Genomic DNA, 26,260 nt, shown 5'->3' on the forward strand with positions numbered 1-26,260 from the left:
TCATTATCTATTATAGGCATTGTGTAATGCAGAGTATTTTGAAGAACAAATCAGATGTTTTCTTTGTTTTTTTCCCCCATTGACAATTTCATATAATGCAACCTGCTAGATTGCAGATATCTCAGTGAATTAAAATAGTGTTCTGTTTGTCAGATTAAAAGGACCTTTAGAAAGAAAAAAAAAATTCTTACACTTCATTAATCACATCTTTTCATTTATTGCTCTGATGTAACATTCCAATTTTCTCTTAAATTAATTAACATGATCTCGTGGGTTTTAAGTGTTCACAACGTAAATAGTTTCTGAAATAAGTAAGCTTTTCAATATTGTAATTTATTGAGAAAAACCTTTAAATAAAAATGTTTATGTGAAATTTATTATATTATGAAGTTATTCGTATAATGCATATTTTTATCTGTCATATTTTGACAGAGTTGATCACGTGTTAACTAAAATCACTGCTTCAAAATAACCTTAGAGAAGTTTGTCATCTATTCTGTTAAACACAGTAAATTGTTTGAAAATTGTACATTTAAAATGTTTGCTTGTACAATGTTGGCTTCAGGTTCTGTTGGTTTACTTTCATACTACTTGATGAGTTTCCACTAATAAATGTTTTAGTAAATATGTTTGTGTCAGAGTCAGAGAGCCGTGTCTCTAACAGTCAGAGGTTTTTGTACGACGGTTCAACCAGTTTGTATCACTGTGGTACACGTTCGGTGGAGGAACCAGACTGGATGTTGGACGTAAGTTTTTCTTTACTAAATTTAATTTTAAATGTTGTATTGTCCTGTCATTTATCTTTAGCTACATTAATTTTTGTGAAGTGAAAAGATTTTTGCATTAAGTTTTAATTTAATTGAAAAATGTAATCTTATAATCAAGAACAAATCAAATCAGCTTCTTAGAATCTGATCTGAATATTATTTCATCTCTAAACTGAAAAATACATGTATATTAAAAGCATTTTATTAGTAAAAAATGTTTTATTTATTACAATATATTTCACCTATATTTGACCAAATAAAAGATAAAGATAAAAATAAATCTTATTCATTACTCTGTTGTTGTGGATATTACTTTAAATCTATGTTTAAATAATCTGCAAAGTTTAAAAATTAAATTTCAGATGAATTGTAGATTCAGAATCTTTTCATAGACTGTACATCTTTTCTAGAACTGATCAACCGAGCATCTTTTGAATAATCATGAATTCAATTTGGAAAAGAGAATGAAGGAAAATTTTGGAAATGTTGAAATATATTAATATGATGTGAAAAATATGCATTAGACCAATATTAACTACAAGTCACAACGATTCTTGATGGATTCTTAGTTGATTCATTCAGCATAAAGTTATAATTTTCTCTCTGTGCTGATATGCATGAGAGGTTTACTGAAGGGAAGTGAAACAAAGAGTCTCAGTAACTGGTGGAGCAGAAAAACATCTGGCAGAAACATTTTAATATAGAAACTCAACTTTCTCATAGTGAATCTGTCCTGGTGTCATTTCAATGATGCCTTCTTGGTTCCTGTTCTCTAACCTGATTGGTGTCTCCTAGGTGATACCCGCCCCACCCTGACAGTGCTGCCCCCCTCCAGTGTGGAGCTGCAGCAGCAGCAGGTTACCCTCATGTGTCTGGCCAACAAGGGCTTCCCCTCAGACTGGACTCTGTCCTGGAAGCTGGACGGCAGCAGCAGCAGCAGCTTGGAGCAGAGCAGGAGCCCCGGGGTGCTGCAGAATGACGGCCTCTACAGCTGGAGCAGCACCCTGAGGCTCCCTGCAGACCAGTGGAGGAAGGTGGGCTCTGTGACCTGTGAGGCCTCCCAGGGCTCCCAGTCTGCAGTCACAGAGACACTGAGGAGAGACCAGTGCTCCCAGTCCTGAGCTGATTCTAATGTTTTCTAATGTCTGATTTTGCTATAGATCATTTGCTTTAAAAATCTTTGTTTTATTTCATCTTCATAACCTCTGTTATGTGTTTAAAAGCTCAATATCTGTCAAAAATAATAAAATCAAAATCCTTACTCCTGTTTCGGCTTCTTTATTTTCTGTTTTTACCTTGTCAGAGGAAAAACAATGTTTTGTTTCTGTGTGCTGCATGTTAGTAGAGGTTGTTTACTGCAGAGGAACAACAGCTCCTCAGTAGTATTATAATAAATTTATAATTTCATTTCAGTTTATTCATATAGCTACAATTTGTTTTACTATACCAAAAATGATTTCATAGGCTTAAAAGAGAAAAAAGCTTTACATCCTATTCAGTTATGTATAATATGAATTAAGTTTATGATTTATTCTTTAGCAAAACTGATAAAAATATATATCAAGATCTCTCTTTTTAAATAAGCAATTAAAAGTGTCATGTGCCCAAATGTTTGTTCAGTTGCCAGTCATTCAGTACTTGATTAATTTTCAGTGTGTGACCAAAAGTTGGCTGTTCAAAATGTGAGCTCTGACAGAATCTTCAGCCTGAACTTTATTGATGGTCAGAGTGAAGTCAGAGTTTGATCTACTGTCTATGAAACCATTTAGAGTCCCTGAAACTTTTCTTTTGGACAAATAATGAACAGCTGGAGAGTTTCACCCATTTTCTGTTCTAACCAAGATGTTTATTGTCAAACATCTGACTCATAAATAGGATTTTATTTTATTTTATTTTATTTTAACATCAAATAATTTTTGATGTTGCTTTTTGAATAGAAAATGAAGTCAAAACAAAGGTACCTTTATTTAAATAAACTCAACACACAACCCCAGATTGTGATTATAAAATCTCCATGTGTACCTGAATGATGACATTTAATTTCAGCCTTAAGTCAAATTTTACCTTCCCAACATTTTTTCTCCAGTTGTAATATTCCAACCTCTTTATTAATTTCAAAGTCAGATAGGAAACGTGCACTTATTTCAATATTTACGTGAATGTCGTGGTGTCTGTGCTTAGTGAGATGTTTCAGTGTAACATCCAGCTAGAGATTTTATACAGTCTGACTGAGGGAGGTTTTTGTACGACTGTTTTTCACTGTGTGAACAGCTCATACTTGTTAGCATCAAATTCTCCCTTGTGAAGGTGTTTTAAAATAACACATTCATGAACATTTGTGTGTATTCATGTGGAAGATTTCAGTAAACTATCAGTTTCTGCAACACCTGGAAGCTGCAGCAATATAGTTTCTGTTCAGTTTGACTGAGGGAGGTTTTTGTATGACTGTTTTTCACTGTGTGAACAGCTCATACTTGTTAGCATCAAATTCTCCCTTACAGTAATAAACTGCAGCATCTTCAGCCTGAACTCCACTGATGGTCAGAGTGAAGTCAGAGTTTGATCCACTGCCTGAAAAACGACTTGGAGTCCCTGATGCTCGAGTGCTGGTATAATAAATGAGGAGCTTAGGAGTTTGTCCATGTTTTAGTTGGTACCAGTCTAAACGATAGCAGGAACAACCACTGTAATAATACACATTTTGTCCGGTTCTACAGTTGATGGTCACAGATCCTCCCAGATCGGCTCTCACTGCTGCAGGCTGCTGAGTCACTGAAACCTGGATTTTGGACTCTGTGGACACAGAGACAAAAACATGCAGCAGCTTCATGGTTTAGTCGGCTTCATTTCAGAGGGACAGATGTTCATAGAGGAGAGGAGTTGGATTCTCTGGACTTTACCTGTGAAGCAGCAGCAGAGGAGAGTCCAGATGAGGACGCAGATCAAAGTCATGTTTCTGATGATGATGAGGATTTCTATGTCTTCTGCTGTGATGAAGGACAGCTGTCAGTCATCCAGTGTTCAACTGTCAGGACTATAAACTCTCCCAGAGCGCTGGAGCATGGAGCTGCTGATGCAAAGTGGCTCTATGGAAATGCTGTGATTATATATGTGATTATATAATTTATCATCACATGTACCATCATATATTTTAGGCATTGTGTAGTCTTGTGTTCTTTGCAAATTCACTGAGCTCGTTTTTTGTGCTGCAATCCACAAAACTATACTGGAAATTTAAATATGTGTTCTGTTTGTCTGCTTAAAAGTAAAGTTTGAAAATAACAGCCTTTTAGCAGAAATATCAAACATACATTTCATTAAGATTATGTTTTGTATTTGAATATGTTATCAGTTTTATGTAATATTCTAATCTTCTATGGAATTAAATGTTGTCATCAGCTTTTCAGTGGAAAATTATTATAATTAACAGAGAAAAAGACTAGAAAACATCAATTAATGTGTAATTAATCTTTATAATGAGCTTCACTGAGTAAATTGAGTCACTGAAATATATTTGCTATTTCATACAAATTTCCACCTGTAAATTAAATTGTAATCCAAGTTTTTTTATATTTTCCACCTTTTCTGTAAAAGTACAGGCAACTAGTATTAAAATGACAAGTAGAAATTACATGTTTATGAACATCAGTTTGTTAGTTTGCATTTTTAATTTATCTCTCTTCTGTTGAGATTCAGCAAAGCTAGTGACAGATCATATTTATAAACTCTGCCATTATTATATCAGGTTTTGCTTTAAATCAAGATTCAAATGATCTTCAAAGTTTTTAAAACGTTTTAAACGAGATGGAAAATACCTCATGCTTTACATGCCTTTTCTCAGATTAACTCACTTCTTTTGAAGAGCTATAAATTTAATATATATAAAAGATTGAAGCATAGTGTGCTATGGTTATATATATTATGAAAGAACAAACAGTTTAATTAAAAATGTGTTGTTTAAATTAGCCGTCTTTGAACATGATTCTGTCAACAACTTCTGCTTCAGTGCAGCCGTGGATCAGTTCCTCTGCAGCTGAGGGAGGTTTTTGTACGACGTTGTATCACTGTGTGAACGGAAAGCTCCAATCCTGCTGACAGTGATAAACTCCTGCATCTTCAGCCTGAACTCTGCTGATGGTCAGAGTGAAATCAGTTCCAGACTGAGTCCCACTGAAACGATCAGAAACTCCAGGCTGACGATTTGATGTCCAATAAATCAGGAGTTTTGGAGCTTCTCCAGGTTTCTGGAGGTACCAGTCTACCTCATTGTCTACATGTTCACTGGCTTTACATTGAATGGAGACTCTCTGTCCTGGATCAACAGACAGAGATCCTGGAGTCTGAGTCATAATTATGTCTCCTGATGAACCTGAAAGAGAAAAAAATATTTACACTCATTAGACTTAGAAAATTCAACTGAAGGTCCGAGCTCATATTTTAATCTCTCCATCACAGCAGAAAGTCTTTGTGGTGAATCTGATGACATCCTGAACATTCTCACCCTGAACCAGGAGCCCCAGGATGGTCAGCAGTAGAGTCAGTGACATCATCGTTGTGCTGCTGGTGTGTCAGTGGCTCTGAAAGGCCTGGACAGCCACTGATCAACTCTGACCTCTTAACAGCTGGAGCAGAGAGGCAGGACACATATGCAAACACACTCAGTCAGTCACATGGAGATCATCATGTTTCCTCCTGCACACTGACAGATAAAAATCTACATATCTAACATCATGTAGCAATGATCTGCTGATTAAATATGTGACCATGTGAAACTTTTAATCATATTTTGGATTCTGCAGAATAAGATGGTAAACTAAAAATCCTGTAATTCACATAAGCAGAAAAATAAATTAACATAACAGGACATTTATTAATTTACAGAAAATAAACAATGCTATGCGCCAAATCACATCAGGTCATATATTATTAAACATGAAATATGATTAAAGAGCTGAAATATTTTTAAACACAGGCATGTGTTCACTCCCCAATTCTTCACCAAATATGAAAAGTCAACTTTGACATTTTAGTTAGAGCAAACTAGAAATAAATATTTTGGGCTTAAGTTATTTTATCTTCATATCAATACAATTTTTTCTTAAATATTCTTAAAACTGAGCTGTTACACTGAGCATGTGTGTGGGTGGGTGAGGAAGGATGTGTTGAGTGAACTGATGCAGCTGCCGTTCAGTTTCTGCTCTGACTGATGGAGGGGAATTTTGTGAGATTTTTTTTTTTTGAGAACAAATTTTGACCAGTTCTCAGAAATTCACCTTTACAGTAATAAACTGCAGCATTTCTCAGCAGCGTCTCTTCCTCTTCACCCTCCTCTTCATTTCCTGTAGAGTCTAAAAATAAATATTTAAAAAGGACTGGTTGTCCTGAAACTGACTTGATGCTATGGTTCATCAGTGATGCCTGTCAGTTGTCATGGAAACTAATTGACAAGAGAGGAGTGAAACATTTGCATGAGTTTTATGTACCAGTTTTTTGTTGTTGTTTTTTTTTTATCTCAGTATTTTCAGTATAATTTTTTGACACCTTTCTGCTTCTTTGACCTTTCTGCTTATTATAATAAGGCGTTGTTCATAATCATTCTTAGCTGTTTATTGATGTGCACTTCTAAAAGGAGAGGAAAAAACTCACATACCACATGTATTTTGCTTGCAACAGTCTTTATACTTTTCTTGATATCCACAGTAACTTCATAAAATGAAAATTAAAATATCACCATGACTCATCTTCAGCCTCCTCTTTCTTTTATCAGCCAACATTTCTTTAATATTGAAGAGTGGAGCCGAAGTAAGAAAACTGAAAATTAATTAAACAGAAATTTATATTTTCAGCTTTTATTTGTATTAATAACTTAGTGTTACTGCTCTGTAACCTGTTCATGCCCAACTCCATAAAAGTAAGATACAGAAGTGTGCAGGTCATGTGTAACTACTGCCCTCATGTGGCCATGATAGAGCCTGCATGCGGTTGTTTTTACAGATTTTAGACATTGCCGCTTTAAAACAGGGCTGATAAATATGGATTTGAAAGAAAACCTTCTATATATAATATAATAATTCTCTCTATCTTTTGTATCTGTCAAAATACAGGAAATCTGTGTCATCTGTTCAAAACCATAACTGGTGTTACTCATGTTCTCTTTCCAGCTCCCTGTTCATAAGAAACACTTCCACCAATTTAAAAAAATGTTACAGTACTGAAACTATAAGTTAGATCATCAATAAATGTTTTTTTAAATAAAATACTCACCACTAACCTGTTTTATATGTTTAAGTCTTTTTTCTGTCTTTTTGTGTTATTTATATATCTAGAAGTAAAGAAAAACAAAGTTTCAGTATCAACAATCTGTATTTTCTGACATACACTAAGCAAACTATGAATGCGGTTAAATAAGATTTTTCTTTCTTTACAAAAGACTGTAAAGTTAGTATTACATATTTAGTTGTAAGATAAATGTAATAATATTCTGTATTTTGGTCATTTCCCCCTCCTGTTCATTTCCATTTCCTCCCTTCTTCCTCACTTTGCCCTCTTCTCCTCCTCTCCTTCTTTGTTGATGACGTTTCTGAAGAGTGTGATGAGCGGCCTCTTGCTGTTCTCCTGCCAGCTCTTCATGAAGCCCCCGTAGCGTTTGCCCACCACAGGGCCGCTCCAGCGGAAGTGCTTCATCTTGTACGGGATGTCTTTTTTATCGTGATGCTCATTGGAGGCCTCCTCTGCTTCGTCTTGTGTCTCCTCATCCTCAGCAGTCATTTTTTCCCTGGAAAGCTCCCACCACCTCAGCTCTCCAGGGAAAATCTCAGCTGAGTCCCCATCCACCTTTTTGCCTGCAGGGATTTTCGCTGGATGACGCTTTCTCCCAAGAGGCTTCCCCCAACGGAAATGCTCCATGGAGTAGGAATGTTTGGCTTGAGGGGAGGAGGAAGAGGGTGAAGGAGAAAGAAAGACAGATGACGGAGGATGCTGAACACTGCTAAGGATGGTGGTCATCTCAAGAGGGTCAAGTCCACAGAGCTGGAAACACTCCTGCAAGATGAGCAAACAAATGGGAAATTGTGAGGAAATAAACATATTTTAAATTCTACTGACGTTTCAATTTCATTCAGTATCTCCCATTGGAACTTGCTATCTCCACTTGCTATTCATGAATATATTGTCATTTACATGAATTAGACAAAGTTTGGAACCCAGTACAAACCCTTGAGAATCCCCACAAATAATGTCCAAACAACCAGAACAAACATCACACAACTAACCTAATAACTTTTTATTCTTAAGGCAAATTGAACAATTATTCAGCAACCACAAAAAGCAAATTTCTCAAAACACTATGTCTGTCTCTCACAACTATATTACAGGTTACCCTCTTTATTTTCTTTATTTGGAAAAATCCATCTCTATAAGGTTCACAGTTGAATGTTGGAAATGCTCTTGTGAAATTACTACATGTTAAAACTGCTTCAGTGTGCAAAGTAAACCTCAGCAGACTGTAGTTGATGTTAACAGGAAAATAGTTTCCTCTTGTCAGATCTGTAATATTCTTTGATGCTCATGTTTGTCATAACTTTCTGCCTCAAGCAGTTGAAACATCAAACTTCAAGATTAGATATTTTGCATTAATATTCTGATTGCATATGTTTCTTATCTATCTGTAATCTTCAAAAATGAAGAGGTTTTGCTGAAATAAATGATATAAGTAATCAAAAGAATGAATTTGTTCAATTTAAAAAATGTGACATTGTACCCAAACTGACTTTCCCGAAGCCAAATGTGTCTGATTGTATTTACCATCATGCTGCTCTCAGAGATGAGCTCCTGGCAGCTCTGGCGCTCCCAACAGCGACTGAGCGCCGCTCTGGCCCCGCCCACCGTCACTGCAACCACCAATAGCAACACAGGATGCATTCTTCTGATTTCTGCGGGAGATTGACAACATAAAAGCTTCTCATTATGACTATGCAGTAAGGTGAAGTTCACCATTAACGTTTTTAGAAAATAAATGGTTAAACTTAAATAAAACAACTGCCATCATAGCTATTTAATGTTTTAAATATTCTAAAATATTTATTTCTACTGTGAAGGAATAATAATAATAATAATAATAATAATAATAATAATAATAATAATAATAATAATAATAATAATAATAATAATAATAATAATAATCACCTTTTCTCCTGGGTCTTTCTACTCTTCCTTCCACCAAAGATTTCTGACTTTCCTCTTGTTTACTTCTGACCGATCGATTGACTTTATACCCTTTCAGCCAAGGACACTCAAACATTGCGCACAAACAAACTGACGTCACTGCGACCCTCTATGATTTTGCTCAAGAGGTCTGTAAATATAGATTACTCTGCAAAAGTAAACAACCAATCAAAAGCCCTCAATGAAGTTCTAATTTATCTTGACATCTGTTGCTCTTTAGGAAAACATGTATTATTAAATGCATTTAAAATTTACAAAATGGCAAATTTGAACGTATTAAAAAGTGCTGGTCGTCCTGTTTACTATTTTGATCAAGACTGGTAAAGAATCTAAAGATTATCTCCATTTGCACCTGTTTTATTCAAAATGAAAATTGGTCATTTGCTGTATCATCAGCTGTATTAAAGAGACTCCCAAAGCTGAAAATATAAAGCTGTGACAGAAAAAAAGGTATTTTTTTTACTGCTAATATTACCACACTCATTTGCTTCAATGTTCAAGTACATTCAAAGCCTAATACTTTTTGTTTTGCACGTTAAGACACTTTAGTTGACAGAAATAAAAAAACTTAACTTCAAGTCAAAGGCCATTAAAAGGTTTCAGGGTTGTTTTTCTTTCTCTAATGGAGCAACACAAGGTTCTTCCTGAGGCAGGCAGCTAAATATAAACCCATTAGTGCAGCTTTGACCTTGAGCCCCCACTTAGTTCGGTTCATATACGGGGCACCATGGTCAGGGAGGAAATACAGACATCGATTTGCTTCGGATGTCATTACTTGCTCTTTAATAATTGTAATCATGTTCAATTAAGTTCAAAAATATGTTATACATCTCAAAGTTACAGAAAATTATAGCATAAAATAGGATTTGTTGTGCAAGTTTGACAACTTAACAGATAAATGTTTCAGTTATAAAAAAGGACATTGGAAAAGTTGAGACAATAATTAAACATATCACAGTGCATTTGAACGCTGTGTATGTTCAAATGGAAATAAAATTATGAATTTCAACACAGAATTGTGGGACTATTGCATTTAGAAGGACCTCCAGGTCTACTTAGAAGCATGAACACTCAAATCACACAATTAATAAATAAGTAAGATAGCATCCTTCACAGTCATTGGCAGCCCGTCCTGCTCTTGTTTTTTGGGGTTCCAAGCTGCTTGAAATTCCAGCTATGGGAAACTGAACACTCGAACTTAGCAAATATGCAAACCTAAGCGGAGGACAACACTAAAGTAAAAGCAAAACAACATAATAATATTTAACAATTAAAATTATTATTTTATGAGAATACAGACTATATGTGCAGACTTTATTTGGTTCTTTATCTCCTGTAATGTATTTAGTCTAATTTGCAGTCAGGTTACTCTGATCCTCCTTGTAATTTATTACCTTTAAGGGAAATGGCTTCCAATCTTCTTATCAGATTATCAGGATAAGATGTCATACCCGGTGCTGAACACACCCACACACACCTCACATGCACACACACACATACACACACGGTCTTACAGTGTAGCTGTATAGGTGCTGTTGTACTGAGTTGAATTCAGGACTGAGACATGGCCACAGGTAGGACTGTCCTTTTCAAAGCTTATTTCCCCTTTTCAGACTTTTTCCTTTGAAATTAAATATTTATAGTGATGCATCTGACAGAGAACTGCATTAATTAGATATGTCTTTAGGAAGTTACCTTTTAATCACAGGGTTGACTAGCCTAAAAATTGCATTTTAATTGCATTAAAGCTAAACGTGACCATAATTTGCAACATTGACAATATAGAGCATAAAATAAGGCCTGAAACTATTTGATTCCACAAACACATTGGCAAAGTCATGTCTGAGGCAGCAAAAAGAGAGCAATGGATTGTTGTTGTTGTTTTTACAGACTTATTACAGTCAGGCCATTGCTGAGCATAGACAGTAGAATATTTTGCTTCATCGGTTTTTGAAAATAATTTTCAGCCACAGTCCATCCAAAAAGATTTAGTAAATATCATGAGAATTTTATCAGCTCAGGGTAAAGGTTACCAGTTTCTGAATGTGGAACCACACCAGACGTCATTCTCCTGCTACAATGTTGTCTCCTGATGTTTATCCTGGAACTGATTACACTGGTGAATTGGATTTACAATGGATTAAAGTCAACAGCAGCCAGACAGGGCAACTTGCTAAATTTTCAATATGAAGTTAGAACCAGTGCTGTGGACATTTTTACTCACTGGCTGGTGTTTCCGTTATGCCAGTACTGACTTTGTGGACTTAAATGAACACTCTACAGTTGAACTGAAGGATGCACAAGAGTCCAGGGAAAATATTTTGGACAAGAACACCCGGAAACCAAGAGATGTACCTGACATGCAGATGGAGTCAAACTGGAACGTACCTGACATAAACCAGGGCACCTATGAGGATGCTGACTGGCATCCTTCTGCCTCAATCCTAGAAGCGTTTTCTGACCTGAATCCTGATGCCCCAGCAGTCATACAGATCGACCGTGCAGGTGGTGTGGACAGTAACACCAACCAAACTTTGAACCAGACACACTGTGGAGAGTACAGCAGCCAGCTGATGCCTAATGGACACTGTCGCCTGATGGCAACTCTGCCTCGTGTGGGAACGACAGAGAAACGTTGCCCGGACATGTTTCGCTGCACAGATGAGATTTCATTCTGGCTTCAAGAGAACCAAAACAGAAAGCAGCAGCTTAAGGAGTTGAGGGAGACAATGTCTGAGCTGCAGGAGGAGGTGAGGAACCACCGGCATCGAGTCAAGGCCCTGGAGATGCAGGTAAACTTAATGAAACTCGCAATTTTTGTGTACTCATAGCTGATTCTAAGTAGAAGAGATTCCAAAAACAAAATAAAGGTTTTGGGTACCAAACATGACGCCAACCTTCTAGATGTATCACAGCCAGTAGATTTGTTGACAGAATGGAACTAGGCCAAGGGAGGCTACTTTCAACTTTGATAAAGGACGTAATACGGTGACCAAACCAGTCTCACCACTAGTTTAGATCATTTTTAAAACAGAATTTATACAAGCTAGGGAAATCTTTTGAAACTATATTTATACTCTTTCATATTCTCATATACATTTACAATGTTTTGCCTCTTTGTCAGGCTCTGGAAGACAATCTAAACCTCTAGATAAAAAGAAATTAGGTGCAGTTTGGGTTAGGATGTTCAGAAAATGATCCAGGAAAAACTGGGCACTGGATCAACCAAAAAAAAAAAACAATTTTCTCAAATATTGACACCATCCAGTTCATCTAAAGGAACAGCTGCTCACATTGACCAAATTTCTCCAAAAACACTTCTCTACAGAAGATGGAGTCAACGTTCCACAACAGGCCTTTACTATTAATTGTTCTTTTGGTTTTCTTAGCTTCCTTTGTCTTGTAACAATACTGTTGGCTCCGTTGCTGGATAACTTTAAAGTTTATCCATAGACGGAGGGATCCATGGCTACTTCCATAAACAGTGGGCTGCTGTATGGCACCTTCCTGCTTTGGGCTGGTAAATGTTTTACACAGAGTCCTGATTGTGGCTGCATCATTCAGTGGAATGAACAAACACACAATAAAAAAAAAAAATCCCAAAAATTGGACATGGCATCAAGGCCTGCCGTGTCATCATCAAAAGCACATACAATGTCCATATTCTGAGCAGCCAGCAGGGGGCGCCAACTCTCTATACTGCACATGTAGAAAAGTGTGAAAAATCTGTTCAAGTTTCAACCAAAAGTTTATTTTTACTTCAGATCTACTGCTTATGCACACATTTCCCCCCCTAATCCCCTACAATGCTGCCCTGGGCATCTGCCCATGTGTCTAATATAATAAAACTCCACAGTGTGACCCTGTAAGCCCACCCATCCTTTTTCTATACACATTTTTTTTGCAGGGACATGGGGTTGGTCCAGATTTCCAGTGGTTATTTTTGAGTACACCTTAGACAGGTTGTTATGCCAACACAGGGTATCACAGAGACATGTAGGAAATACAATAATATACAAACACACTTTGAATTCATGCACATTTTGAGAGACCAAATTAACTTAACAGTCATATTTTTGAATATGACTGTTATTCAAAGATATGAATGCCTCAGTTGACTGTTATTCAAAAATATGAATAACAGTCATATTATTCAGATGGTTTTGTACAAAACCCTGTGACGGTACAAAAACCTTATTAAGGAGCTTCTTACTGCAAGACAACTTTCCTAACAACTACACGTAGCCCATTGCAAATTCAGATTCCTTTTTAAAAAAAATGTTAAAGTTGTATTTTGTATGATTATTTCAGCCTGGACAAACCTCAGCTTAAGCAAATGCATCAAATCTTCAAGTTAATGACATTTATGCCTCAGTTGAGGTTATGTTAGTATTCAACTACACCACATATATGTATAAATATCATATAAATTTATGATTAATATTATTCTATATTAATCTTTTAGCTGTAATGCAGTATGTATCTCTCTAAAGTGATGATTTTTCTGCCTCAAGTCTTGCTGTGTACATCCTAATAGTTATACAGTATTTAGATGTTTTTTGGAAAAGGTTTAGCAAATATTTTAGCAAAATGTTTGGGGGGAAATCAACAGAACTTCAATCCAAACAACCTTTTCTATGGAATGTCTTCTGCAGGTGTCACAATTTCAAATATTTCTTTCACTGCTGAAATTTTAGGGCAAGCGGTAAGGAGATAACAGAGATAGTTAATGTGAGGTTAGATGATTCAAGTGGAGGATAAGGGAAAGGAAGGTAAATTAGGAAGTACGGATTAGTAGAAACGAATTAATATTTGTTGCTTTTGTCAAAATATGTAAAAATATCCACAACACATCCTCTTTCTTTTGCTATCTTTGTTTATCTAGTCCTTTTGCTTATCTCCCTGTCTAACTTTATCTCCCTGTCTTCACACCCTTTAAGTCCTCCTTAACCCTGAATGCTAACAGGATTATCTGGAGACCTTTTGGTCAGGGCACGTATATCCTTAAGCGTCTGCCTGACACTTAGAGGATCCTTTCCGGCTGTACTGTCCATACGCTCCTAATTGTCTACGTCAAGTTTGCAAGTCTGGAGCATGCAAGGAAAGTTTTGTGATTCAACAACTTTTAATGTCATTTTACTATGTCAGATCCCAATGAAAGAATACATGAGAAATTTGTCGCAATAACTGAGAGACAGAGCCATTGACTGAATAAAATTCAATATTCAGAATATTTCCATACAAATAAAAATAGTGGGTTTTTTTTCTATTTTAATTTAGAGATCATTTAAAGTCAATTCAGTGACACTGCATGAAAAGGTTTTGAACTAAAGGGACAAAAATGAAAAAATAAGGACGTATACATTTTAATTCACTATCAATACGGTACATCTTATACATTAAACCTTTAATAACACTGTAAATTCAAAACTGTTCTCTTGTTGTTTGAAGGACAGCATTCTATACCGACGGTGTTCAACAAAAGTTTTAAAGAGAAAAAATTCAAAGAAACAAGAAAGAAAAAAAGAATACACAGAGAATCTAAGCCATTTTTACTTAAAGTAAAAAACTGGCAGGTAAGCCCAAAACTTCTTTATACCCTTTGGGTTTTAAGGAATCTTTTGATTTTAACAACATCATCATTACTCACTGTAAGTAATGATGATGTATTAATGTTTTGAAGTGGTCCAATCAGAGTCCCAACTACATCTGCAGTGAATGGAGGTAAATCCAGGGTAATGGCAAAGAGCTAATCTAAATATACTGCTCAAAAAAATAAAGGGAACATTTCACTTTAATTTTGTGTGTGGCTCCAAATCCAGGCCTCCATTGGTTAATACATTTGATTTCCATTGATGATTTTTGTGTGATTTTGTTGTCAGCACATTCAACTTTGTACAGAACAAAGTATTCAATGAGAATATTTCATTCATTCAGATCTAGGATGTGTTATTTGAGTGTTCCCTTTATTTTTTTGAGCAGTGTATATCCAGAGATTATCAAATTATCAAAGCCATGCAGGAATTGAAAGTGTTTGATTTAGAGCTGCACAGCGTACTGCAATCTTCAATAAAATGTTAGTTCTGGGTACATTACAATCAATCAAGTCTGGTAGGCTCTTCAGGGCACAAGTATTACTGTTATTAATGCAAATGGAAGATTTGGTCAGATGGATGGACTTCTGTTGAAAACAAAAAGAAGAGCATTTGTTTTCCCAGTATTAGCCACCTCTGGCTGCACGACTGTTATGGTAATAAACATTCTTCCATTGGCTCCAGAGTAGGATAAAATACTTTTAATAGCCATTGTTTAATAAAATGTATATAAAATTTCTTTAATGACACTCATTTGTCTTAATGTTTGTTGATCTTTTGTGATCTCATTCCCAAACTTTTTGGCTGAAAGAAAATGTTTGGAAATCTAAATCTACCTGCTCTATGACCCACACAGCGTTTTTCTGCCTGTGTCCCACAGGGTGAAGACAGCATCAGACTGAACTCAACCATGGGCCATCGCTTGCATTTCTTGGAGCTGCGCCATGCAGAGGCCGACACGCTGCTCCAAGTGCACGCAGCGCTGTTGTATGAGCTGCAGGCGCAGCTTCGCAACCTGTCGGCCACCATGCAGCACATGAGCCGCAGCAGCAGCTGCACAATCAATGTGATCAAGGCCACGCCGCCTCTCAGCATGAGAAACACACTGGCACAAGGTACACATGCATTGTGGTGAGTTGGGAGCTGCATGCAACTTTATTGTTTCACAAAAAGATAAATATAACAAACAGACCTACCTGTTACACTTTTCCCAAAAGTAGACTTAATCCCTGCTTTACTGTGTAAGAAAAACTTATATTGAACAAACTCCAGGTTTAATATTTTGTTGAACCCTTTTCTCTTTTTCCATCCTTTGAATTCTGAATGCTGTACATTTTCAGTTTTTGGAAATTATCCAATGCAAGCTCAAGGTATTTCAAGGTTTTAATTTTCTGATTTGGACTTGAGACTTTCAATCAATTGCAGTTTTATTTCTGCACTGGAATATACAAACTTTACTAGACCAGGAAGTGTCTTGTTACTCAGAGTAAGTTTCAGATCAGAAATTATTTGAAAAAAATTTTTGGATGGAAGTTTTTAATACATTTGTAACCCGTAAAGTCACTCAGAAAAAGTGAAAGAATCATTCTCTTTATCTACTTTAGCAAATATATTCCTCCACCTTAACTTTTCACATTTCATCACATTACAGCCAGAAAATATTGTGTATTTCAGCTTCTTTAAGCAATTTTCTCAATTCTGTTCTTCTACAAAGACTTGTAGAGTTGTGGAGTGTATGAGTGTCGAAGAACTTTAAGTTGGTCACATAAAACCCCAGTAAAACAGTCAGAATTTTGTGCTCTTTAAATGACAAGATGTGAAAAGTTTGAAACTTTTGCAAGCCATTGTGTGCTGCTGATAGTTTTTTTAGACAGTGTGTTTCTTTGTCTCTGTCTCCCTCAGGTGGACAGTACCTGTCCTTCTGTCCATCAGACTGTACGTCTCTGTATCACAATGGCGTGCGTCGTTCAGGAGTTTACACCATTGTCATGTCACCAGGCACCACTTTTCCTGTTTACTGTGACATGGAGACAGATGGTAAGAAACCCATAAACTACAAGGAAACTTATAAAGACCAAACTATGCATTTTTTCATCTAACAATCTAAAGTTGTTGTTTTTTCTTTAAGATGGAAAATGTTGATAAAAATAAACAGCCCTCCTGTTTGCACACAACTCTGCACTGAATCTCTAAAGTGGGGTGTGTGTAGTTCTCATGAATTTACATGTGTGTACCAGGTGGAGGCTGGACCGTATTTCAGCGCAGGCGTGACGGCTCAGTCAGTTTTAACCGTGGCTGGGCCGAATACCGAGATGGTTTCGGTGAAGCACAAGGAGAACACTGGCTGGGCAACCATCATGTTCACCTGCTGACCAGCCAGGGTCACTACAGCCTCCGCATTGACATGCAGGACTGGAGCCACGCCCACAGGCACGCCCTGTATCAGTCTTTCAGGTGCAGAGACTGTAAACATAGACAACAAAAATAAAACCTTAAAGTTGCAGGACTGGTGACGTGTTGAGGCATTTTGCTCAATGTCATCCACTAGAGGATAAATAGCATTAAATGGGTTCAAATGTTGGCTACCTGTCCTCTTTCTACAGGATAGACGATGAAGAAAACCAGTATCGCCTTCATGTTTCTGGTTTCAGTGGAACAGTGGAGGATTCCTTCGGCTGGTATCACGACCAACACGGTTTCAGCACACCAGACACGGGGAACATCTGTGCTGAGATCAGTCACGCCGGCTGGTGGTTCCACCAATGTTTCTACACCAACCTCAATGGAGTTTACTACAAGGTATCTACCAGACTGACACTTAACAGAGTTATCTCTGTTATAAGACAGATGATGCCATAGCTCTGAAAGATGTTACAGAAAATTAAAAGCACCAGACTGTTTAAAGGTATCAGTCAGGTGAAGAAAACAAACAAACAAAAAAATTCACAAGAATGGATGTACCATGAGACACTTGTGAGTTTTCAACTTTTGGAGAGGATATGAAGGACAGTGACACAACAAAAACTGGGTATTTCTCTAAAATTGATGTAAATTTGGTATGACCTGATTTACCTGCGATTTTTCGCTTATAAAGTTATTTTTAATGCATAATCATACTGCACATGAAAACGAAACAGTCTGAGAACTAAATCCATCAGAAAATTTGAGGATGAGAGATCTCCATTGGAAATCTTTTACGAGGTGGAGTGGACCAATATTGCCAAGTCTAGATGTACCATGCTGACAGATTCCTGGCAAAAACCTGAATGCTTAAATTTAATCAAAAGGTGTTTCAACAAAACATTAGTTTAAAAATGTTCACATTCATGCAGTCATCATATTGTAGCTTAACTTTACACATTTACCCTAGCATGTTTTTTAGATGAGTTTCACAAGATAAATTGTATATATTCCATCAGAGGTGGGAAAATGTTGAGACATAACGGTTTTCTCAAAAAAGTTATTTTTTACTATTCAGTGTATATAATCATGACTGAATAAAACGTGTTGTCTCCTTTAGGGTGGCCGGTACTCTTTGAGGGCTCACAACTTGCTGGGGCCAGATGGCATCGTCTGGTTTTCCTGGAAGGATTCAGACTTCTACTCTCTGAAGGGGGTCACCATGATGATTCGGCCGCAAAGTTTCCGACGTCTGTCGCCATAGTGACAGGGCATTTTCATTGCTGGTTTTTAAGAAAACTGCCAAATGTACTGACACTGCCAATACTTGTATATTGTTATTGCTAAAAAATAATCCCTTGGCATGCTTGATTTTCACTTTGAAATTCATTTCTTTAAATTTACAGGGGGCAGCCTGTTCTAAATTAAATAAGTATCTACTCTTTCTTAAGATTAACCAAGAGATTTGATTTTGTAGAGACGGGTTTTCTGAATGATCCATGTTGGTTTTATGGAGAGATGCATACTCGTTTATTTTAATTTTCATGCCAATAACCAGAGTTATTTAATTAGTGGCTTTCAGTGCTTAAACAATAACTACCAAGATTTAGATTATGAATTTATACGTTTTGTTACCTAACTTCTGGCTGCAGCTTAATGAACAGATCAGACACATAACAGTTATGTATTTGTAATGTACATTAAGTTTTTTTTATTATTGAGGTAGGGTGTAAAGTTTAAGCTTAGCAGATACATTTTGGCTTCTGTTGAATAAATTCAAGAATTTCTGTGCATGATGCTTGAAATACACCACTGCCATACACCAGCCTGAACATACTGAATAACTGAAGTTTAAACAGTTCAATTAAAATATTTAAGTTTTTTTTTTTTTTCCAATTTATCAACTTGTCTCATTTTCCTTAAGCACCAACAATGAACTTACTGTAGCCAACTCGACGGCATGCCTTTAGTTGTATAATCAGACAAATACATAAAACTGATCATACATTTCTTTATTAATTACAGGTATTGGAACATCTACAGAACTTTTCAGAGTCATCAACTGTGAATTCAGACAGGTTGCTAACTTAGTGGAGCAGCCTGTAAAGGTGAACTCCTTCAGGCATGACTCTTCAGACAGATTGTACCAGGAGGTCAGTCAGTCTTGGTGTTGTCACTGTGTGTTTGGGCAGTTTTTCCCTCAGATAGCCAGACTGACTAATCTCAGGAGAGGTGAGGTGCTTATGTGGGACGCTCCCGTGGGCGGGTGACGAACTGCCACCACAGAGGGGGGAGGTCACCCTCTTTGCGGGCAGGAGGCAGAGCCTCGGTCTTGGGGCCACCAGTTGGAGTTTCGGCTTCCAGCTGAGCAACCTGGAGGAAGACAAAGGCAAAAGCTGACTCATACTTTTATTGGGCATCGGTTTTGTTTCTCGCATGTTATTTTTCATGTCATGTGAGACAATTAAATATGTCTACCTTTATTTTTAGAATGTTTCAAAAAAACATTCTAAAAATATTTAATCTAGTTTTAATGTTTAATCTGGTAAACTAGATTAAAGCAGAATATTCTCTCAAAACAAATGTATCCCACAAAGTAAAATAAGCATGCTCCTGAGACATTTATTCAATTTTAAATAGAAGTTATTTGCTAGCTGTTGAAATATTTAAAAGAAACAGACCTCAATATAATTGTTGAGTTTCCATAATTTCTACATAAAACAGTAAAGGTCTCTTAATACATTACAGCTGCTTACCTGAAACCTAACCAATGTACTCATTCTATTAAATTAATTGATGCACAAGCATAATGTGTGTAAAGTGATATAGCAATGTAAAAAAAGTTGCATTTTTACATCAACCTTATAAATGAAATGCACGTCTACTTTTTATGAAAGTCTAGGGTTTTGTTACTTCATTTTTAGCATTAAACTTTGCTGTCATGTTATGGATGGATTAATGCCTAATTAGTTCAATGTGCCAAAATCATGTAGACAGGAAGAAAAAAAATTATTTGAAAAAAACACTTTACATCAAAATAAAAGACACCCATGAAAGGTACATTAAAAGAGTCCCATTTTAAGGGAAAACACACAATTTTCAGACTCAAATACACATCATAAATAAATTAGGACTGCACTGGTTTTTCTTTACAAACTTTTTATGTCAAGATGCACTTCCTAAAAATGACCAAGATAAGTGTAAAATGAATGTAAGCCCTGCTTACCTCTCTATCCCAGCTCTGCATTCTGAGCTTCTTCCACTGCTCCCTCTTGGAGAAGTAGTCAGGGTACATGGCCTTCTCTGAGGGGTGCCAGTGGTCCAGCACCCATTCTGGGACCTACAAACACAAATTACATCTTAAATCATTCACTAATACATCAAATTTGAACTGCCTACCTTGTAAAGGTATATTTTACCTGCAATAATAGTATTTAAAATAAACCAAGACACTTCTACAAACTATCTACAGTTCAGCTGCATAATCATGGCATGTCAATAGTTAGCTAAAGAAACACAGGGTAAACCTGAAAAAGGATGGTCTCTCTCCATTAGTTGGAAGCAGGGTTCTATGAACTTGTTACAAGGAATCAGTATCATACTGAAGAGTCAGGTAAACAGAAAAACGTTCTAAACAAATAGTCTGGCTAAAGAGTAATCTTTAGCCAGATTTCTACTGTGTAAAAAAAAGAAAAGAAAAAAAAGAGAGAGAGAGAGAGAGAGAGAGAGAGAGAGAGAGAGAGAGAGAGAGAGAGAGAAAAGAAAACTCAAGCAACAACAAAACAGCATTATTCACACCACTGAGTCCCATCTGACCTTGTAGCACTCATATCTTTCATAGGAGGTTCCTCCAGGAGAGTCAGGGAAGATGTAAGGCTGGGGATGCTGGTTGGTCCAGAACTCCTCCTCGCCTGCCTTTAGCATCATAGTGGCCTTCACCATGTCTTTCTCATTCTTGTTCTCATCAAATCGAGCCCGGAGAATACAGGCATAGAAACGGTATTTGTCTCTGCGATAGAAAAACACCATGCAAAGCTTAAATGTTTACATTTTACACAAATAATATCGAGTATAACTTGCAAACATAAAGGACCTGGATGACAGTTACAACAAGAAAGTAAAGATACAGTTTGGGTGGCCTATAAAAACTTCAAAGTAAAACTATAATATCATGACTTAGTACAAATATAAAACATATCTGATATGTCTTGTGATAATCAACTACAGCGTTTATGCTTTTTAAATGAAATTATAACATTGATTTGCCAAGGACCAACCAAATAATAATAATAATAAAAACATGCATCTAGTCATTTCTCCATGTACCTGAAAATAAAGAAGTTTTACAGAAAAAAAATGCAAAGTTGAAAATTATTGAAAATAGATGCAAAGTTGAAAATGATCATTTCCTCTGGAAACCTACATAAACCTACGGCGGGGTTAGAGCAACGTTTAATCATTCGGAGCTTGAGATCCCGTTTCTGCATAAATAATAACAGTAGAAGCTAATGGATGCTAGCGAACACCAAGTGAGTTCCTTAAAAGTCCTTTAAAATAGAGCTTAAAACAACCCAGAGATGAAGCTGCAAATACTGGGTGATATTCCTGTATATGTGACAGCAATGAAAACAACACAATGTCTTGGATGACATGTCAATGAATGACCTGGAGTGCTAACAGTAATAGCTAATCTAGCTTCACTGTTAGCTTAGCAAGAAGCAAGAACAACTTCCCTCACCAAAACACTTGAACCACATTATTTTGTTAATATAAATAAAAGAAAACGCTGCTCTTACCTAAATACACACCATGATTCGAGGTGCCTTAAAGACTTCTTGTAAAGTCTCATCACTTTCTGCTGGTGAGTAAGATAAGCAGACGCCATTTTCGCCGTCCGCTGTCACCTTCCCACAGAGCAGCGCGTTGGATTCTGGGATTTTGCGGCCTTTCAACGTCATTACCGTAAATACCAAAATATTGCGCACACATATGTCTTTTATACGTAATCATCCTTTAATTAAAGGTGTTGGAAGAGTGCATCCGTATGTGTACACTTTAAATTAGTCTGTGTCATTTGAATAAGATATTAGAACTTGCTAGCCAGGTGTTTCAGAAATTTAGTTTATTTCTGCGTTCGTTATTACGGTAAAGCGACATTATGGGAATGGTGAGGGCTGCGTGTGTAGCTTTTTGCAGAACTATTACAACCATGGCACAGTGTAAATTCATTGGTGAGACATTTATGTTTTGATAATAAAAAAAAACGGAGATAAAAGCGATCGACTCATTGTGCTTCCTTGAGTCGATCTATACCAACACTAAACCAACCAGGTTTAGTGTTGGTTTAGTGTTGCCGCTGTACGTAGGCTGAAGCTTCTGTGATTGAGTTCAAGAATACGAACACTAAAGTTTAAATATTCAGTGCCTACACTAAGTTAATCCAACCAACTATTTATTTTACTCTTGATAAAGCGATTATGCTTTAAATTAAGCAATAGTTGCATACAACAGTGCATCAGAGCAAATTCATCTACTGCCCCTTTGCATTTCTAGTGCCCACACAACTTTGAGTTCACGCAAAATTCCCTTGGTTTTTAGATTACCACACCGTAAACACGTTGATGAGCCGAATATATCTCACGAGAATTAATCAGTATCACAACGTTGAATGCTAAATAATGACTAATTTCCACCCTTTTCATGTCTAGATATTGGTGTGAACCTGACTGATCCCATGTTCAGAGGACTCTACAGGGGGGAGCAAAAACATGACGGTGAGCCATTCTCCAATGTCTGAACCTAATCAGATACACATGCAGACCATCGATGAGAAGGAAAATAAGTTGGACCACCTCACAGCATCTCAACTCAGACTTTGACTAGGTCACTCCAAAACTATAATTTTTAGTTTTTGGCTAATTTGTGAAAGTCCTTTAGTCTATTTCATGTTGTTTGACAGGTTCTGTTTAGGTGTTCTTCATCAGTAGCAAAGACTACTTACAATGTGGCATCTATGTTTACAGGGAACCTAAAGTTTATTAACATCAACACTTTTTATTGAAGTTTTTGTGTGTTTGTAGTAAGTCATGTTGACATCATGATATTCACCACCGCTGTCACATATGTTTTCCTGGTTTGGTGCAGCCCTAATTTAACATGTGAGGTGTCAAGATCAGCTTAAACTTTGTCCATTTTTCTGACAGATGACTTTGATCAGATCATCGGCAGAGCTCTTGGAATTGGTGTTGAAAAGGTATGTTACATGTTGACAAGTCTCATGGAGGAGGAAATGAGTGCAGTTGGCGCTACATAATAGCAGACATATTTGGTCTCATGCATTATGTCCTTTTGGGCTTGTGAACCTGTTCCTGTGTTTCAGTTTATGATCACAGGGGGGAACCTTGAAGACAGCAAGGAAGCTGTCAAACTGGCTGAGACCCGAGGTAACAGCAAAAGAGCAGAGTATAATGTTAGAAAACAGAACCCTGTTCGTACATACAGACAAATCCATCACATCTTTCCATAGCCCTCATTCCTTCAGAATAGAACCAGACCAATTTTAGCTCCCCTTTTATTGCAGGTGAATTTTACTGCACAGTTGGTTGCCATCCCACCCGCTGCAGTGAGTTTGAGCAGAATGGAGAATCACAGTACTTCTCTGGGCTTAAGGAGCTGGCAGCAGCTCACAGAGGAAAAGTGGTGGCCATTGGAGAGTGTGGGCTAGGTGAGTCTAAATGAGAACTCATCTAAGATGTTTCTTCCCCTGAGGCGTTTTCTGTTATTCCAATTGTTTTGCTATTACTTTCAGATCCAGGGAAGTGGTGATATTTTTTTCTTTCTTGTTTCAGATTTTGACAGATTGGAATTTTGCCCAAAAGAGACTCAACTTAAGTAGGTTTTTTATGTTATTATTGCAAGATACATTGGGATTAATTTAACAATTTTAGCATCTGGACAAAACACTCACTTGTCATCTAGTTTCATGTCTATAACTGGGACTTAATTCAGCCATGTCTGTCATAGTAACTTGAGAAAAATATACAAATTTTTCAGAATTAGTTGCATTTTATTCTGAAGAAATATTCTGCACAATATTTACAAAAGAAAAGTGTGCACCCTTTGAACTTCAGATTCTATGTGGGTTGTTTGCCATTTGCTTGATGTAAACATAGAACCAGCAAGTCAGAGCTAGTTGCAAATAGATATTTAAATACATGAATATTTGGTCCAGTTTCCATAATTAAATCAATAATACTGGTTCTTTGTGCACTGTCATTTGTTTCATTAATTTACTTAAGGTTCTGTTTCCAGATACTTTGAGAAGCAGTTTGACTTGGCAGAAGAGACCAAGTTGCCCATGTTCCTCCACTGCAGAAACTCCCATCAGGAATTCATTGGTAGTTTTATGGAATAGTCAAGCATTTCATGCCAAGTATTGATTTTAATGATGTTAATAACTCTCTCTATTTTTTATTTATTGATTTTTTTTTTTGTTAGATATCATGAAGAGAAATCGAGACAGATGTGTTGGAGGAGTGGTGAGAAAAGTTTTGATTGCTGTTTTATATAATCTACTTTTCGGTGTAATTATTTTGTTTTGTCTTTGGAAGCAGTCATCATTAATATACTTTTCGTTTAGAATTTTATTGTGCTGTGGAATCACACTTTTATGTCAAAGCCTTCAAAAGAAATGTGTAAAAGGCACATTTTTGGTGGAAAGTTTCTTTCTAAAACATTTCTGTAAAACTAGAAAATCTGGCAGGTACATAAGCTATATAGAATCAGATGTTTCAGATGTTCTCCTTCAGGTCCACTCATTTGATGGGACAGCAGAGGATGCTGCAGCAATCATTGACCTGGATCTTTATATTGGAATAAATGGATGGTGAGGAGATTTTCTAACAGGATGCTTGGTGTGGCTGCAAAAGTTAAAATCTTGACTTTGTGAATGAAACTCTAAGATTTAATTTAGGTGGATTCTTATATTTAAACAGGTAATATAATATATAATATAAGTAAAGACAGCAAATTAAGTTGTTTTAAATTTTTGGGCATTTTAACCAGTTTCCAAATTTTTAAAAATATATTTTTTTCTGTAAATAATATATGTAAAAAATCTGGTATGTTGGCTGAGTCTTGTAGGAGCATAGTACAAACAAGGCTGCTGCTTATCAGATCCAGTTCTTTAATTAACAATATTACATTTTCTCAGCTCTTTGAAAACAGAGGCTAATATGGAAGCCATGAAGACTATTCCCACTGAGCGACTCATGATTGAAACTGGTGAGTAAAAGTATATATATATGTGTGTGTGTGTGTGTGTGTGTGTGTGTGTGTGTGTATATATATATATATATATATATATATATATATATATATATAAAAAGTTGTTTTCATCTTGTCAGAAGATGACTGAATCATCGATATCTTATATGTTGCAATCATATCTAACATTACCACCATGCTGAATTTCCAAAATTTGAGAGATGTGTTGTGTACAGAAGTACAAGTTACTTTGCTTTTTAATTTTCATAAAATAGGTAAGTGAAATATTTTCACACATAGAAAATTCACACTAGGACTGCAATCTAGGATATTAAACCTGCATATTAGTATTGTATCTGGATTGTTACTTTGTTTCCCTTTCAGATGCTCCATGGTGTGGTGTGAAGAACACTCACGCTGGCTCCAAATATGTTAAAACAACATTTCCCACAAAGAAGAAATGGGAAGCAGGCCACTGCCTGAAAGACCGAAATGAGCCCTGTCATATCATGTGAGTATCTCTATGGATGAGTAACAAAAGTTACCTTGTTTGTAAAACTCATTGGATGAGCTCCATACTTATCAAGTCTTTAAATGTTTTTTTCAGACAAGTTTTAGAGGTGATGGCAGCTGCAAGGGAAGAGGATCCAGTGGAGTTAGCCAACACAATATACAGCAACACCATCAAAGTGTTTTTCAGCTCTAGCTGATGATAAATACACATAGAGATGTGCATAAATGCATGTATAGTTTGTGCCTGAATAAATGTATGGGTTAAATATTGCCATTCTCCAAAGTAAAATATTTTGCTATGTGTTAGTATTCCTGTTGCACCAACTAAAACTGGTTCCTTTCTGCATATTGCTTTACAGCAGATAGGGGCGACATTTATTTATTTCTATGCTCTTTTTGTTTTCAACAGTGCATATTTTTTATCATACCATTTCCAAATAATGACAAAAACGTTTGTCTTAACAGAGGGGAATTTCATGTTTAGTATAGCCGCATTCT

General features: G+C 36.5%; 4 protein-coding genes and 3 gene segments (V, D, J or C); 3 read left to right on the plus strand and 4 right to left on the minus strand.

The window, feature by feature from the left end:
• Nucleotides 1-661: 661 nt before the first annotated feature.
• On the plus strand, nt 662-2,028 carry LOC106957197 (Ig kappa-b4 chain C region-like; the record flags this gene model as incomplete). The annotated part of the segment is given in 2 exon segments: nt 662-746; nt 1,563-2,028. Coding segments are annotated over 2 exon segments (411 nt in total), but the record flags the coding sequence as incomplete, so codon positions are not given.
• Nucleotides 2,029-3,186: 1,158 nt separating this feature from the next.
• Nucleotides 3,187-4,054, minus strand: LOC106957189 (Ig kappa chain V region K-25-like). The segment is given in 2 exon segments: nt 3,187-3,560; nt 3,668-4,054. Coding segments are annotated over 2 exon segments (393 nt in total).
• Nucleotides 4,055-4,736: 682 nt separating this feature from the next.
• Nucleotides 4,737-5,431, minus strand: LOC106957173 (Ig kappa chain V-III region NG9-like). The segment is given in 2 exon segments: nt 4,737-5,136; nt 5,269-5,431. Coding segments are annotated over 2 exon segments (357 nt in total).
• Nucleotides 5,432-6,335: 904 nt separating this feature from the next.
• On the minus strand, nt 6,336-9,024 carry LOC106957171 (pro-opiomelanocortin-like). The gene is made up of 3 exons (XM_015048428.1): nt 8,952-9,024; nt 8,571-8,698; nt 6,336-7,808 (listed from the first exon to the last, which is right to left on the minus strand). The coding sequence occupies exons 2-3, from the start codon at nt 8,685-8,687 to the stop codon at nt 7,302-7,304; spliced, it is 624 nt and encodes a 207-aa protein (XP_014903914.1). The 5' UTR covers nt 8,688-8,698; nt 8,952-9,024; the 3' UTR covers nt 6,336-7,301.
• Nucleotides 9,025-10,510: 1,486 nt separating this feature from the next.
• LOC106957178 (angiopoietin-related protein 7-like) lies at nt 10,511-18,872 on the plus strand. Its single transcript, XM_015048442.1, has 6 exons — nt 10,511-11,782; nt 15,465-15,699; nt 16,487-16,621; nt 16,822-17,038; nt 17,188-17,383; nt 18,105-18,872. The coding sequence occupies exons 1-6, from the start codon at nt 11,177-11,179 to the stop codon at nt 18,246-18,248; spliced, it is 1,533 nt and encodes a 510-aa protein (XP_014903928.1). The 5' UTR covers nt 10,511-11,176; the 3' UTR covers nt 18,249-18,872.
• A 103-nt stretch (nt 18,873-18,975) lies between these two features.
• ndufb9 (NADH:ubiquinone oxidoreductase subunit B9) lies at nt 18,976-21,924 on the minus strand. Its single transcript, XM_015048447.1, has 4 exons — nt 21,781-21,924; nt 20,801-20,993; nt 20,211-20,324; nt 18,976-19,357 (listed from the first exon to the last, which is right to left on the minus strand). The coding sequence occupies exons 1-4, from the start codon at nt 21,867-21,869 to the stop codon at nt 19,226-19,228; spliced, it is 528 nt and encodes a 175-aa protein (XP_014903933.1). The 5' UTR covers nt 21,870-21,924; the 3' UTR covers nt 18,976-19,225.
• tatdn1 (TatD DNase domain containing 1) lies at nt 19,295-26,033 on the plus strand. Of its 3 annotated transcripts, none has more exons than XM_015048446.1 (12): nt 19,295-19,373; nt 22,693-22,758; nt 23,188-23,237; nt 23,364-23,427; nt 23,565-23,708; nt 23,833-23,875; nt 24,296-24,381; nt 24,482-24,522; nt 24,793-24,869; nt 25,197-25,267; nt 25,634-25,760; nt 25,857-26,033. In XM_015048446.1, the coding sequence occupies exons 2-12, from the start codon at nt 22,719-22,721 to the stop codon at nt 25,957-25,959; spliced, it is 846 nt and encodes a 281-aa protein (XP_014903932.1). In that variant the 5' UTR covers nt 19,295-19,373; nt 22,693-22,718; the 3' UTR covers nt 25,960-26,033. The 3 variants fall into 3 exon arrangements, with proteins under 3 accessions (XP_014903932.1, XP_014903930.1, XP_014903931.1); XM_015048444.1 differs by lacking the exon at nt 19,295-19,373 and adding an exon at nt 22,023-22,215; XM_015048445.1 differs by lacking the exons at nt 19,295-19,373; nt 25,634-25,760; nt 25,857-26,033 and adding exons at nt 22,023-22,215; nt 25,372-25,609 and having other exon boundaries at nt 25,197-25,289.
• The last annotated feature ends 227 nt before the right edge of the window (nt 26,034-26,260 follow it).

This window comes from Poecilia latipinna, unplaced genomic scaffold (genome assembly GCF_001443285.1).
Source record: "Poecilia latipinna isolate Pla-1442-1.1 unplaced genomic scaffold, P_latipinna-1.0 Scaffold884, whole genome shotgun sequence".
Taxonomy (NCBI): Eukaryota; Metazoa; Chordata; class Actinopteri; order Cyprinodontiformes; family Poeciliidae; genus Poecilia; species Poecilia latipinna.

Coding starts and splice junctions, on each gene's coding strand:
- LOC106957171 (XM_015048428.1), bottom strand. CDS start 8,687: ATGCATCCTGTGTTGCTATTGGTGGTTGCAGTGACGGTGGGCGGGGCC. Junction 7,809..8,570: donor TCTCTGAGAGCAGCATGATG/GTAAATACAATC, acceptor CTCATCTTGCAG/GAGTGTTTCCAGCTCTGTGG.
- LOC106957178 (XM_015048442.1), top strand. CDS start 11,177: ATGAAGTTAGAACCAGTGCTGTGGACATTTTTACTCACTGGCTGGTGT. Junction 17,039..17,187: donor GCCCTGTATCAGTCTTTCAG/GTGCAGAGACTG, acceptor CTCTTTCTACAG/GATAGACGATGAAGAAAACC. Junction 17,384..18,104: donor TCAATGGAGTTTACTACAAG/GTATCTACCAGA, acceptor TGTCTCCTTTAG/GGTGGCCGGTACTCTTTGAG.
- ndufb9 (XM_015048447.1), bottom strand. CDS start 21,869: ATGGCGTCTGCTTATCTTACTCACCAGCAGAAAGTGATGAGACTTTAC. Junction 20,994..21,780: donor GAATCATGGTGTGTATTTAG/GTAAGAGCAGCG, acceptor TTTCTATCGCAG/AGACAAATACCGTTTCTATG. Junction 19,358..20,210: donor TGCAGAGCTGGGATAGAGAG/GTAAGCAGGGCT, acceptor GTCTTCCTCCAG/GTTGCTCAGCTGGAAGCCGA.
- tatdn1 (XM_015048444.1), top strand. CDS start 22,143: ATGGGAATGGTGAGGGCTGCGTGTGTAGCTTTTTGCAGAACTATTACA. Junction 24,382..24,481: donor CTCCCATCAGGAATTCATTG/GTAGTTTTATGG, acceptor TTTTTTTGTTAG/ATATCATGAAGAGAAATCGA. Junction 25,268..25,633: donor GCGACTCATGATTGAAACTG/GTGAGTAAAAGT, acceptor TTTCCCTTTCAG/ATGCTCCATGGTGTGGTGTG.